This window comes from Monodelphis domestica, chromosome 8, assembly GCF_027887165.1.
Source record: "Monodelphis domestica isolate mMonDom1 chromosome 8, mMonDom1.pri, whole genome shotgun sequence".
Classification (NCBI taxonomy): domain Eukaryota; kingdom Metazoa; phylum Chordata; class Mammalia; order Didelphimorphia; family Didelphidae; genus Monodelphis; species Monodelphis domestica.
The window spans coordinates 91,713,193-91,726,930 of record NC_077234.1 but is presented as its reverse complement, the minus strand read 5'-3'; the positions used below and the strand labels follow the sequence as shown (position 1 = coordinate 91,726,930).

At 34.6% G+C, this 13,738-nt stretch overlaps 1 protein-coding gene across 7 annotated transcripts in view; it reads right to left on the bottom strand.

Moving 5' to 3' along the window:
- Nucleotides 1-13,738, bottom strand: part of ALS2 (alsin Rho guanine nucleotide exchange factor ALS2) — a 97,451-nt gene that overhangs the window by 74,833 nt on the left and 8,880 nt on the right. For 5 of the 7 annotated variants that reach the window (XM_056807324.1, XM_016425187.2, XM_016425193.2 and 2 more), the window contains exon 2: nt 733-791. In XM_056807324.1, coding sequence (XP_056663302.1) covers nt 733-752 — 20 coding nt within the window. In that variant the 5' untranslated portion in view covers nt 753-791. Of the gene's footprint in view, nt 1-732; nt 792-4,547; nt 4,609-5,274; nt 5,355-13,738 lie in introns of all 7 variants that reach the window. The other 2 variants (XM_056807323.1, XM_016425188.2) reach the window with 2 other exon arrangements.

Sequence of the window (13,738 nt, the reverse complement as noted above, 5' to 3'; positions counted from 1 at the left end):
AATCACTTAGAATGCATGAGATAGACATATCATACAGATGAGAGAATATCAATCCTCTTCCTTCATTTTACCAACCCATGGTAAAGGGTACATTAGAACACTATATATTTCTTTATAAGGTTTCCTAAAGGAGACGGTAGAGAATTATGGTTTTCATATGGCAAAATGTACACTTCTACTTTTGGCAAAATAGCCATGCCAATATTTTAATAATCATTAGGAGAAGACTTACAGAATACCTACTCTCTGATTTTGCTATTTCTCTTCTTCATGATGGCAGATAAGTGAATGTTTTTACATGAAGTAAGGAAACCACAGACCAACTAAATAATCCCACCCAGAAATCTCTACACCTTAAAATAACTGACAGAGAACACATTCTTATTCATATTCCTTTGGAAACACTAAAAATTAATAGTAAGAATCAATGGTTGCAAAATGCTTTGAAATAATTTTAAACCTTTGTCTTCAAGTTTTAAGTGTTAATCCATTTTATTTTTAATATTACACAGATATTTAAAAAACTACTTTGCCACTAATTAAATTAATCCACTAAGCTAAATAATATTATACTCTGCCTTTTGACTGCCTTTTGACTGCCTTTTGTTTCACTCTCTAATAACAGTATTTGGCAGGAAAGTCAAATAATAAATTATATAAATGTGATTTTTGTTTTGGTTCTGGTTTTAGAGGTACAGGAAACGAGAAACACAGGGAATAACATATTTTTACCTTCTCTCCGGTGAGTCCATCTGTCAGTGGAAGCACTCCATCACCAAATCATTTCCTCTCTGGCAAATGAAAAAAGAACAGTGTATAAAGACCTAAATGGAAAGCATGAGATAAACATACCATACAGGTGAGTACTATATGGGACATGGAAAGGAAAGAGAGAAGCTTTAGTTATTTTATTCCCATTTTTTTAAAAAACCCTACTAAACAAGTTGCCTGGCACCAAAAACAAACAAACAAAAAAAACCCAACCATATATCAAAAATAATATTGAAACAATTTAAATGATTTCATATTTTGTCTGCCAAGAGTCAATTAGCTAGGATGATTCTTCTGCCTACTCAGCTTATAAAAGAGTTAAAGTCTCCAATAGGCTATTTCAAATTTCCCAGAAGCAGGGTATTTCATTATTACTTTAATTTTGTCTTTTTTTTTAAACAGAGAGAAAATAACCTCAAGATACAATGATATTAAATGTCTTATTTGGATATTTTTCAGTCATGCTCAACTCTCCATTAGAGCATTTGGGGTTTTCCTGGTGGAGATATTGGAATGGTTTATCATTTCCTTCTCCAGTTCATTTTACACATATTAGGAACTTGGGCAAACAGGGTTAAACAACTTGCCCAGGGTCACATAACTAGTGTCTAAAGTCAGATTTGAACTCAGAAAAAGTAGTCTTTTTGACTCCAGGCCCAGCACTCTCTATTCGCTTGTCCACTTAACTGCCCTAAATATGTTTTCCATACATATATATTAGAACTGCTTTTCAAATATTCCAGGGTTAGATACAGTAGTATTATGCCTAAGTACTAGTTATCAGGGAAAAACTGTTAAAAGTTGTAGATTTATCAGTAAGTCACTGAATATAAGAAATACTGAAAGTGGTATAGTAGCTAACATATAGTTACTGGATTTAATATATGTCCTTATATATTCCTTATTTCTCATGTTAAAAACAATATTTTCCAAAATGATTTTGTCCTTCATCTCTTCTACTCCATTCCCCAATTTCTGCTTTGAAATGGCAAATTCTCTATCCTGAATATTCTTTCCCTCATCTATTCAGGCAAAGAACTAATTTAAGGTGCTATCCCATGAAATCAAACTAGTTTCCCATCCTTCTCTCTTCCAACCTTTCCCAGTCTATGTTTTCTGTGCTCCCTCAAGCTCTCCCTTTACTTATGTTGTTCACTTGTTCCCATCCCCAATCCAAATCCATCCTTCAAAGCACAGCTCAACAACTACCCAATCCTGAAAGACTGTTGAGGACACCCACCTGTATTGATTGATTTTCTTTTCTGAACTCCTACTGAACTTAAAATCAGCAAATAGTACTTAATTCTCCTGTAATTACTATTAAATTACCTAATAAATTATAATTGAGAATCCTGTAAGGAAGTGATTATATTGTATATGTGTGAATTTTAGATTTACTCCACCCTGCTTAGTCTTTAGGATTCTAGCAACCAGGAATGTATATATCCTCACTTAAGGATTAACTGTAGGAGAGGATGGTCTGTGACCTGCATGAGATAACAAGTGACAAATCAGAAACAACTGACTGACCCCCTGGGCTGTCCTAAACCAAGTTTAAGCCACCACTGGTACATGTGAGACATAGGAAGTGATGTAAAGAACTGCCTTTATATTTCGCGTCACTTCCTGTGAGAGGGGCTTTTGGCATCCTTTGCGAACTTTGTCGGTGGAGTTGACTGAAATGTGGGACTAGGTGAGACTGCTTCCCTGAACCACCAGGTGGTGAGTGATAAGGCTGACTCCTCTTTCACTTGATCCTTCTGAAGGTTCCAGCCTCCAAGGAGGCCCCTCATCTTGGAGGAGGCCTACTAGCTGGAAGCTGAGCTAGATTTAATCTTCTGGGAAGGCCCCTTGGCTGAGGCCTCAGAACTCCCCCTGGCTCAGGTCAGGTTGGAGTAGATCTTTACCCTTTTCCCTCTTTCTCCTCCTTCTTAATTTCTTCCTTCTATTGTAAGTAAACCACCATAAAATCCCATTCTGACTTAAGTATTTCATTGGGATTTAGAATTTAAATCCCTGGAGACCCCTAAATAATATATTCAGTCTCAACCCTAAATTTTACCCTTAACACATGGTAGTCCTAAAAACCTGAGGGGTATTTTAATATAAAGTTTAAAATGGAGCTAATTTTGAGCTCTAAAAGCTTAAAATGACCCTAAGGCCTTAAGAATACTCTATTATAGACATAGTGCCAGGTGCACAGTTACAATTATTAAGACTCCTCTTTACAAAGGGTTTTACATATATTATCTCATTTGATCACTATAAAGGGCAAGCAGGTATAATCTCCATCTTACTGAGGGAAAAACAACTTAAGCATTCAAATGTCTCCTTAATAATTATAAAACGTGTGGTATGTTTGCAAAAATATAAACTGCCCAAATTAGCAGAAAAGTAAATAGAATCACTTTTATTTTAGAAAAATAAAGTATTGAATGAGATCTCTAGGGAAAAAATTCCTAAGACTAGAAGCATTCACAAATGAACTGGACTAAATATTTTATAGAGCTAGAAAAAAATAGTAACAAAATTTATCAGAACAAAAGGTCAGGAATATCAAAGGAATCAATGGGGGAAAAATGTGTAGGAAGGCAGCCTAGCAACTGCTGATTTCAAACTGTATTGCAAATCAGTGATCATCAAAATAATCTAGTACTGGCTAAGAAACAGAGTTGTAGGTCAGTGGGATACATTGACTCTACAATATATGGTAGTAAAAAAAAGTCATCTATTGTTTAATAAATTCAAAAATTCAAGCTTCAGGAGTAAAGACTCAACAGTTGACAAAATTTGCTAGGAAAATTGGAAAGCAATTTGGCAGAAATCAGGCAAAGACCAATATCTCCTACTGTTTATAAAGATAGCTTCAAAATTGGTTCATGATTTATACATAAACTGTGCTATCAAATAAAAAATGGAAAAAATGAACCTGTCAGATCTATGGATAAGAGAAGAGCTTATGACAAAACGAGATAGAGGGAAATAAAATAGAAAATTTTGATTATAAGAAATTATAAAGCTTTTGCACAAACAAAACTAATGCAGCCAAAATTAAAAGGAAAACAGGAAATTGGGGGGAAATGATTGCCATAAGTTTCTCTGATAAAAGTCCAATTTCTCAAATATATTGGGAGCCAAATTTATAAAAACAAGAGCCATTGCCCAGTTGATAAATGGTCAAGTTATATGAACAGGAAGTTTTCAGAAAAAGAAATCGAAACTAGATATAAAAAATGCTCTAAATCACTACTGATTAGAGAAATGCAAGCTAAAACTGAGATACAACCTATCATACCTATCAAATTGGCTAACATGTCAGAAAAGGAAAATGACAAATGGTGGAGAGAATGTGAAAAAATTGTGACAATGATGCTGGTGAAGTTATGAACTACTCACCATTCTGAAAAACAATTTGCAATTATTCCCAAAGGGCTAAAAAACTGTAGATACTTTTTGACCCAACAATACCACTACTCAGTCTATATTTCAGAGAAGTGAAAAGGACCTATTTGTACAAAAATATTTATGGAAATTTTATTTTGTGGTAGCAAAGAACTGGAAATTGAAGGGATGCCCATTTATTAGATGATTAGAGAATGGCTAAACAAGTTGAGGTATATGATTGTGTTGGAATACTATTATGTTATAAGAAATGATGAGTAGGATGATTTCAAAAAAATCTGGAAAGACATATAAACTCATGCAAAGTGAAGAGCAGCACAAGAATACTGCACATAGTAATAGCAATATTGTAAGGATGATTGTGATTTACTTACTCTGATCATAACAATAATCCAAGATAATTCCAAAAGATCCATGATGAAAAATGCTATTCACCTTCAGAAAGGGAATTGATAGACTCTGAGTGTGGACTGAAATAAACTTTTTTCACTCTTTATTTTTGTTTTATTTTGTGTTTTTTTTTTTACAACATGACTTATATAGAAATATTTTGCATAACTCCCCCTATATAATCAAAATAAGTTGCTTGCCTTCTTAAGGAATTGGGAAGAAGGGAAAGAATTTGGAACTCAAAATTTAAAAAATAATTGTTAATTTTTTTACATGCAATTAGAAAATTTTAATAAAATAAATTAAAATAAACAATGTATAGTGTGATAAAATAGAAATGACTTCTCACAGACTTCATTTATCTCCCTGAAATAAAACAATCACTAACTGGGTTTACACAGGTAAGGATTTGTTTGTTTTTTAAAGTCTCCCTTATAAGCTTGAATTTGGATAATTTGATATTACTAATTTCAGTAATAAAAAATAACATAACAAAAATGTAACAATATCAAGATATAATTTATTTCTTCTATTGCAAAACTATGATCCATTAAATTGCATTGAGCCTTTTAACACCAATGGAACAAACTTTATGATTTTTCTATTAAACATCATTACTTAGTCATTGCTTTTGGAAAGGCCTAACCTGATTGGATGAGAACCATTTATTTACTCTAGGTTTTGTCTGAGGGAATCCTTACAGGTTCTTACCTGTGTATTTGAGGAAAAAATACTTAATGTTTCTTGTAGAAAGATTTGTAAAAGTATTTTGTAATTGCTTAAAGTCCATCCTATAAATACAAGAAATATTTAAATTTACAACAGTTAACACACAGGAAAATGTGAAACTTTTTAGTACAAAGTGATTTTGAAGATAGTCTACCTAATCTGTTTTACTCCTAGAGTTCACAGAGTTCTTGGACTCCTGATTAAAGATAAATAGTTTTCTGTAGTAGTGACCAAAGTAACTATTTTGGCTAAGATGAACGTATTTTAGGCTGCTTGACTTTACATAACATCTTAATAAAACCTGTAAATGCTTTATCTGCCAAATGTTTTGAATGCACTAATTGAGAATTTATAGTGAATGGTTTAATAAAGTGAAAATTTCTTTTATAATACATTATATGTTCCAGCCAAGCTGGCCTAATCTTAGATTTTTTGAAGTGAATACACTCCCCTACCCCTGCCTTTGCTCATGCTGTTTCCAATTCCTGAAAGGTCCTTTCTCCTCTAGAGCCCAAATGAAATATCACTTTTACTGACTTCTTCCCTAATTATCCCCAGCTGGTGAAAAACTTCTCCACCTCTCACAGAAGTCTATTTTGAAAGTCTCGAAAGGACTTACACAATATCATGTATTAGTTATCTTTGAACTCTCCTACTCAACTTGGAAGGTCTATGAGGGCAGAGGATATTTTATCTAAACTTTGGATTTCCCCTAGTATCTGGCACCATGTAGGTGCTTAAAATCTTTCTGTCACTGAAAAATGCAAGTAATTGAACCCTAAACTCCTATGGCTGCTCCTCGATTTCTCTATTTTGTGAGTTCAGATTTTTAAAAACAGATCTTTTATGTAATACCTATTACCATTCTGATTAGTCTGAAGGAAATGTCCTTTTTTACATTTTAATTCCAATCTTTATATCCTTGCTACATAGTAGAATCAGTTTCATCTTAGTCTTCACACTTGCAAAAAGAAATAAAGACACTATGAACACTGGTGTTTAGTGTAAATGATTAATTAACAGTCTTATTTGGATAATAAGATAAAATGCTGAAAATTAGGGTAGGTATTAGACCTATGATTTTAATGGTATAGGGAACACTTCCTGTCCCACCTTTACCAATACAGGGTTGCACCTTCTTTGCAATTGAGTACCATCTTTAAATATTTGAAACATTACTGAGTGCAAGAGGATTTCGACTTGTCTTAGCTCTCAGAAGGTAAAACCAGCAGCAATGGGTAGAAGTTGCAAAGGAGCAAAGTTATACTTGAGTTAAGGAGGGGGAAAAGTCTTAATAGTTGAAACAATTCAGGAGAATAGATCTCAGGAGGTGGTAGGGTCTCCCTAACTAGAGGTCTTCCAGAAAAGATTAGATGCCTATTCTTAGTCATGTTGCAGAGGGAATCCTTAAATTGTATAAACTGAACTAGAGCAGGGGTTCTTAACCTGGAATCTGAATTTTTAAAGTTTTTTTTATAATTGCATTTCAATATATTTGGTTTTCTTTGCAATCCCTATTCTTTCCTTTTACACATTTATAAACAATATTTTGAGAAGGGGCCTCTAGGTTTCCCACAACTGTCACAAAAATGGTTAAGAAATGTCTATGGGCTCCCTTGGACTTCAAAATATATCATTTTGAAGTTATTCTCTAGTCTTTTTAGATTTTGTTAGTGCACCCTCTGGATTTCCCTATATTCCCATGATGTCTATTAAACTTGAAAAAACACAGAACTATTAAGTAGTCAGAAAAAAAAAACACTTTTTAATTAAGAAAAAAGGAGTGCATTATTAGATCTCCTCACAGAGCATGCATGCTACAAATCCTCGCAGAGTCCCCAGACTCTGGTAGCTCTGGTCACTGACCCCCAGAAGTGTCACCATTTATATGAAAACTCCAAAGAGGCATTAAAATTGGGAAACTTAAATACCTTTTAGGGGAACTGGGCACAGAGGATGGGAGAAGATAGTTGATTGGCTTTACAATGGTAACAGAGAAAATGAGGAGTCCCAGACAGGAATAACAGTGAGAGGTTAATGCTTTACAAAAGACACAAAAGGGAAAGATCCAGCCAAGGGCTGGGCTACCAAGGTAAAAGGATTTTGGCCTAAGAAATCATTGGGACAAAAAAAAATCATTGGGATTAGCCATCCCTACTTAAACTACTTTAAACTACTACAGTTCAGTCCAAGATTAGCTAAATCTCAAACTTCCCTTGGGGTAAACTCTCATGGGAAGTGGGTCAAAATTAGAGTCTCTGCTTACAAGCTAACCCTAAAACTTGGGGTTCATCAGATCTTACTAGGATACAAGTTTGTATTTTCTATATTCCACGTGGATGTGTCTTACCTTCTATTATACTTCTATGTATGCAATTCCACAACCTCAGCCAAATAAAAGATTTTTGGGAGTGGGAATGCTTCCCCCTACCCCCATCTCCCAACTTGATGATTTTAGATACCATACACAGAGATAAGAGTTGTGGTAGTTGAGATATACTTATGGACACCAGTGATACAAGGAAACAAACAAAAACAATGTGCCCTAATACTAAAGACTTTCTGTCAATGAATAGAAAGAAAAGTGAAAAAGTAATAAATAGGCTTTCTCTGTTCTCCATTCTTGGTAGGATTAAGCAGGGCCTTTGCTAGCATACTTAACATATGTTACTTCTTCCAAATAGTCTGAAATAAGGGGCAGACTGCCAGCAAAACCTAAGTATACATAAAACCTTTCTTTTTAGGTAAATGTGAGAATTTTATGCCAAACAATTTTATACTCAAGATTGTCCCTTAAGAAGACACCAAAAATTCCTTAAATCTCTTCCTATTTGTATATAAGAGTTACTTATAAAAATGGAAATTTTAAAAACTTAAAAAATATTCGTTAGTCTTTGTGCTGACTCATCCCACTTCCTTTGTTTACAGTGCACTGAAAGTAGGTCTTTGTCTACCTTATGTTGCTTTCTCTCTGATTCCTACTACTCTGCACAATGTGCATGACATAAACATTGAATGAAAAAATGAACCAATAAAATCACTTCTCATATATTTTCCCAAAATTAATTCACTTAAACTTAAAATCCTAATGTAAACAGAATAGACACTTCTCTCCACAAGTTAATTAGGTATATAATAAAGATAACAAGAGATGTAGGGTATCATGACCACTTTAAAAAGTATAATCACTTGCATGTAAAAAACTAGAATTCATCCAGGTTATTCCCAAAGCTGCACTCCAGCTCTAACATGCCTTGTCTGTCATACCATATCATGCTATGAGTTATCATTCCTGGTTCAAATTCTTATCAGATTTATGCTTTTGTTTTAATAAAACTAACTTACTTCAATATTTCCAAAGATCTGTGATTTCATCAGTGTGAGCATCTCCTCTCCACCAAATGCATATTCCTAAGTAGACAGAATTGCTATAGCCAAAAAGTTTAGTATTGGCTGCCAATCTTGCTATGACAAATCTCTTCAGACTGATATAGGCTATTTTCTGTGTGTTTGTGCTTTGTGGAAGACACACACAGACCACTACCAGGTCTGTTCCGAAAGCTTTTTCTGCTTAGCAGGAGCTGCCAGAGCTTGTTCTCTGATGGCACTGCCTTCAGGAACCTAGCTTCAAGTCCATAACATTAGACAAAGGAATAGAGATTTAGTGGTAGAATAAAATCAGTACACCACCAAACCTCCATCTCCAGGATTATCTGAATATGTTTCAACTGATTATCAACATTTTAAAGACAATACATTAAATTTTAGTATACAAGCCACCTGAGGGTGAGCCCCATGAAGGACTATGTCTGCTGTCAAAGGACTTGTCTAAAGTAGAGAGGCTCATCATCAAATTGACTTTAATTCATATTAGAATTTCACACATTGGCATTTTTAGCCCAATGTTCAGTTTTGGACACCATAACAACATGAAGAGCATCCTAAAGAAGGAAACCACCAACATGTTCTATGGCCTCAAGTTCTGACATAGGAAGATTGGTTGAAGGAACTGGAAATATTTTGTTATGGACTTAGAAAAGAAAGAAAACAAGATAGCTTTAGGTATCCGAAGGCCTATTGTATGGAACAGAATTAATTTGTGTGATCCAAGAAGGCAAATTAAGATCAATAAGCCAAACTGAGAATTGATGAAAAAGGATAATTACAATCTGGCTGAGCTTTAGGCAATATTTTTCATACTCTCCAATCCATAACAATCTATGCATTACCCTGATGCTTTTGGATGCTATTGCTGCCAAAGCCCTTCTTTAACAATACTTTAGGAGATTATTGTCCCATTTTCTCAGTAGAGTAACTACCAATGTTAGAACCTTGATCTCCCCCTTTCTTCAACTACCAGAATCCTCCAGAAAATGAAGCCTATTCCAACTTTCACTAGGATTCTGGATGCTGAGTTCAAAACTACTATGAGTTCATTTCTGCTGTTTGGGTTTAAATTATAGACTTTTAACTGGTCTGGAAACCTAATAATCATATTTGACACCATTTCTCTGAGGAAATATACTCACTTAATGAACATTTACTGTATAGTTATTAGATAGAAAGCACCAGTAGTGAAACAAAGAAGAATAAGGTACAGTCCTTATCCTCAAACAGTCCTTAATTTCGGTAGATCTAATAAATAATTTATAAATACAGTTCCTGAACATAGCCTATTCTTAGGTTAAAACCATAAAATATGGTGATTTTTTTAATCAAACTAATTCAAAAATATGCTTTGTTTTCTAGCTGTTTCCAAAATATATTTTATCTTGTCAAATAAATACCAGAAGCTAATCCAGAGGGAAATGCCCTCTCTCCAAAGTCCTTTCGTAAACACTGAAATGACAGACAAGTCATGTTTTCAGATTTTTGTTAGCCTACTTTATTTATGCTTGAACTCTGAACATAGCAGCCTTTTGCAAAGGATATTTTCCTATTGAAGACACATAATCACAAAATCTGAATGCTTAGCAATGAGAGCATTTTTATTTGTATCCATTTCATTAGAAAAGCATTATCATTTCTTTTTTATAATTCCCGTAAAAGATTCTGATAGTAAATGACTGGAATACATGAGAGAGATGGAACGTTTTTACCAATTTATTACTTAGATATTCCTAAGGCTACCATTCTGTAGTTAGGATAGAGATTCTTAACTAAGGGTCTATGGATCGATTTCTGACAGTTTGTGAACTTGGATGAGGAAAAAAATTACATCTTTATTTCAAAAAATTTGTTTCCTTTGGAATTACTTTATGAATTTAAAAACATTATTCTGGGAAGAGATCCATAACTTTCATCAGACTGGCACAGGGGTCCACGACCTTAAATTAGGACAGTATCATTTATATCAAATGTCATTTTATTTAAAATTAAAAGAAACATTCTACGACACAAACATGGTACTGATCGCAAAGCCAAGCAGGTCAAAAACAGAGAAAGAAAACAATAGACCAATCTCCCTAATGAATATAGACGCAAAAATCTTAAATAGGATACTAGCAAAAAGACTCCAGCAAGTCATCACAAGGGTCATCCACTATGACCAGGCAGGATTCATACCAGGAATGCAAGGATGGTTCAATATTAGGAAAACCATCCACATAATTGACCATATTAACAAGCAAACTGACAAAAATCACATGATTATCTCAATAGATGCAGAAAAAGCCTTTGATAAAATACAACACCCATTCCTACTAAAAACACTAGAAAGCATAGGAATAGAAGGGTCGTTCCTAAAAATAATAAACAGTATATATCTAAAACCATCAACTAATATCATCTGCAATGGGGATAAACTAAATCCATTCCCATTAAGATCAGGAATGAAAGAAGGATGCCCATTATCACCTCTATTATTTGACATTGTATTAGAAACACTAGCAGTAGCAATTAGAGAAGAAAAAGAAATTGAAGGCATTAAAATAGGCAAGGAGGAGACCAAGTTATCACTCTTTACAGATGACATGATGGTCTACTTAAAGAATCCTAGAGATTCAACCAAAAAGCTAATTGAAATAATCAACAACTTTAGCAAAGTTGCAGGATACAAAATAAACCCACATAAGTCATCAGCATTTCTATATAATTCCAACACAGCTCAGCAGCAAGAACTAGAAAGAGAAATCCCATTCAAAATTACCTTAGACAAAAGAAAATACTTAGGAATCTATCTCCCGAGACAAACACAGGAACTATATGAACACAACTACAAAACAGTCTCCACACAACTAAAACTAGACTTGAACAATTGGAAGAACATTAATTGCTCATGGGTAGGACGAGCCAATATAATAAAAATGACCATCCTACCCAAACTCATCTATCTATTTAGTGCCATACCCATGGAACTTCCAAAAAATTTTTTTATTGATTTAGAAAAAACCATAACAAAGTTCATTTGGAAGAACAAAAGATCAAGGATATCCAGGGAAATCATAAAAAAAAAATACAAAGGAAGGGGGCCTTGCAGTCCCAGATCTCTTAGACTATATTATAAAGCAGCGGTCACCAAAACAATCTGGTACTGCCTAAGAGACAGAAAGGAGGATCAGTGGAATAGACTGGGGGCAAGCGACCTCAGCAAGACAAACCCAAAGATCCCAGCTTTTGGGACAAAAATCCACTATTTCATAAAAACTGCTGGGAAAATTGGAGGACAGTGTGGGAAAGATTAGGTTTAGATCAACATCTCACACCCTACACCAAGATAAATTCAAAATGGGTGAATGACTTGAACATAAAGAAGGAAACTATAAGTAAATTAGGTGAACACAGAATAGCATACATGTCAGACCTTTGGGAAGGGAAAGACTTCAAAACCAAGCAAGACTTAGAAAGAGTTACAAAATGCAAAATAAATAATCTGGAATACATCAAATTAAAAAGTTTTTGTACAAACAAAACCAATGTAACCAAAATCAGAAGGGTAGCAACAAATTGGGAAACAATCTTCATAAAAACCTCTGACAAAAGTTTAATTACTCAGATTTACAAAGACCTAAATCAATTGTACAAAAAATCAAGCCATTCTCCAATTGATAAATGGGCAAGGGACATGGGTAGGCAGTTTTCAGATAAAGAAATCAAAACTCTTAATAAGCACATGAAAAAGTGCTCTACATCTCTTATAATCAGAGAGATGCAAATCAAAACAACTCTGAGGTATCACGTCACACCTAGCAGATTGGCTAACATAACAGCTATGGAAAGTAATGAATGCTGGAGGGGATGTGGCAAAGTAGGGACACTAATTCATTTGCTGGTAGAGTTGTGAATTGATCCAACCATTCTGGAGGGCAATTTGGAACTATGCCCAAAGGGCGATAAAAGACTGTCTGGGCACTTTGATCCAGCTATAGCACTGCTGGGTTTGTACCCCAAAGAGATAATAAGGAAAAAGACTTGTACAAAAATATTCATAGTTGCACTCTTTGTGGTGGCCAAAAATTGGAAAATGAGGGGATGCCCTTCAATTGGGGAATGGCTGAACAAATTGTGGTATATGTTGGTGATGGAATACTATTGTGCTAAAAGGAATAATAAAGTAGAGGAATTCCATGGAGACTGGAACAACCTCCAGGAAGTGATGCAGAGCGAAAGGAGCAGAACCAGGAAAATATTGTACACAGAGACTGATACATTGTGGTATAATCGAAGGTGATGGACTTCTCCATTAGTGTCAGTGCAGTGTCCCTGAACAATCTGCAGGGATCTAAAAAACACTATCCACAAGCAGAGGATAAACTGTGGGAGTAAAAACACTGATGAAAAGCAACTGCTTGACTACAGGGGTGGAGGGGATATGACTGAGGAGAGACTCTAAATGAACACTCTAATGCAAATACCAACAACATGGAAATGGGTTCGAGTCAAGAACACGTGTGATAACCAGTGGAATCCTGCGTCGGCTCTGGGAGAGGAAAAGGTGGGGGGGGGGGGGGGGGCGAAAAAGAAAATGATCTTTGTTTCCAAGGAATAATGTTTGGAAATGACCAAATAAAATAATGTTTAAAATTTAAAAAAAAACACTAGAAAGTATAGGAATAGAAGGGTCTTTCCTAAAAATAATAAACAGTATATATGTAAAACCATCAGCAAACATCATCTGCAATGGGGATAAACTAGAAGCCTTTCCAATAAGATCAGGAGTAAAACAAGGATGCCCATTATCACCTCTATTATTTAACATTGTACTAGGAACACTAGCAGTAGCAATTAGAGAAGAAAAAGAAATTGAAGGTATTAAAATTGGCAATGAGGAGACCAAGCTATCACTCTTTGCAGATGATATGATGGTTTACTTAAGGAATCCTAGAGAATCAACCAAAAAGTTACTCGAAATAATCAACAACTTTAGCAAAGTTGCAGGATACAAAATAAACCCGCATAAGTCATCAGCATTTCTATATATCTCTAACCCATTTCAGCAGCAAGAATT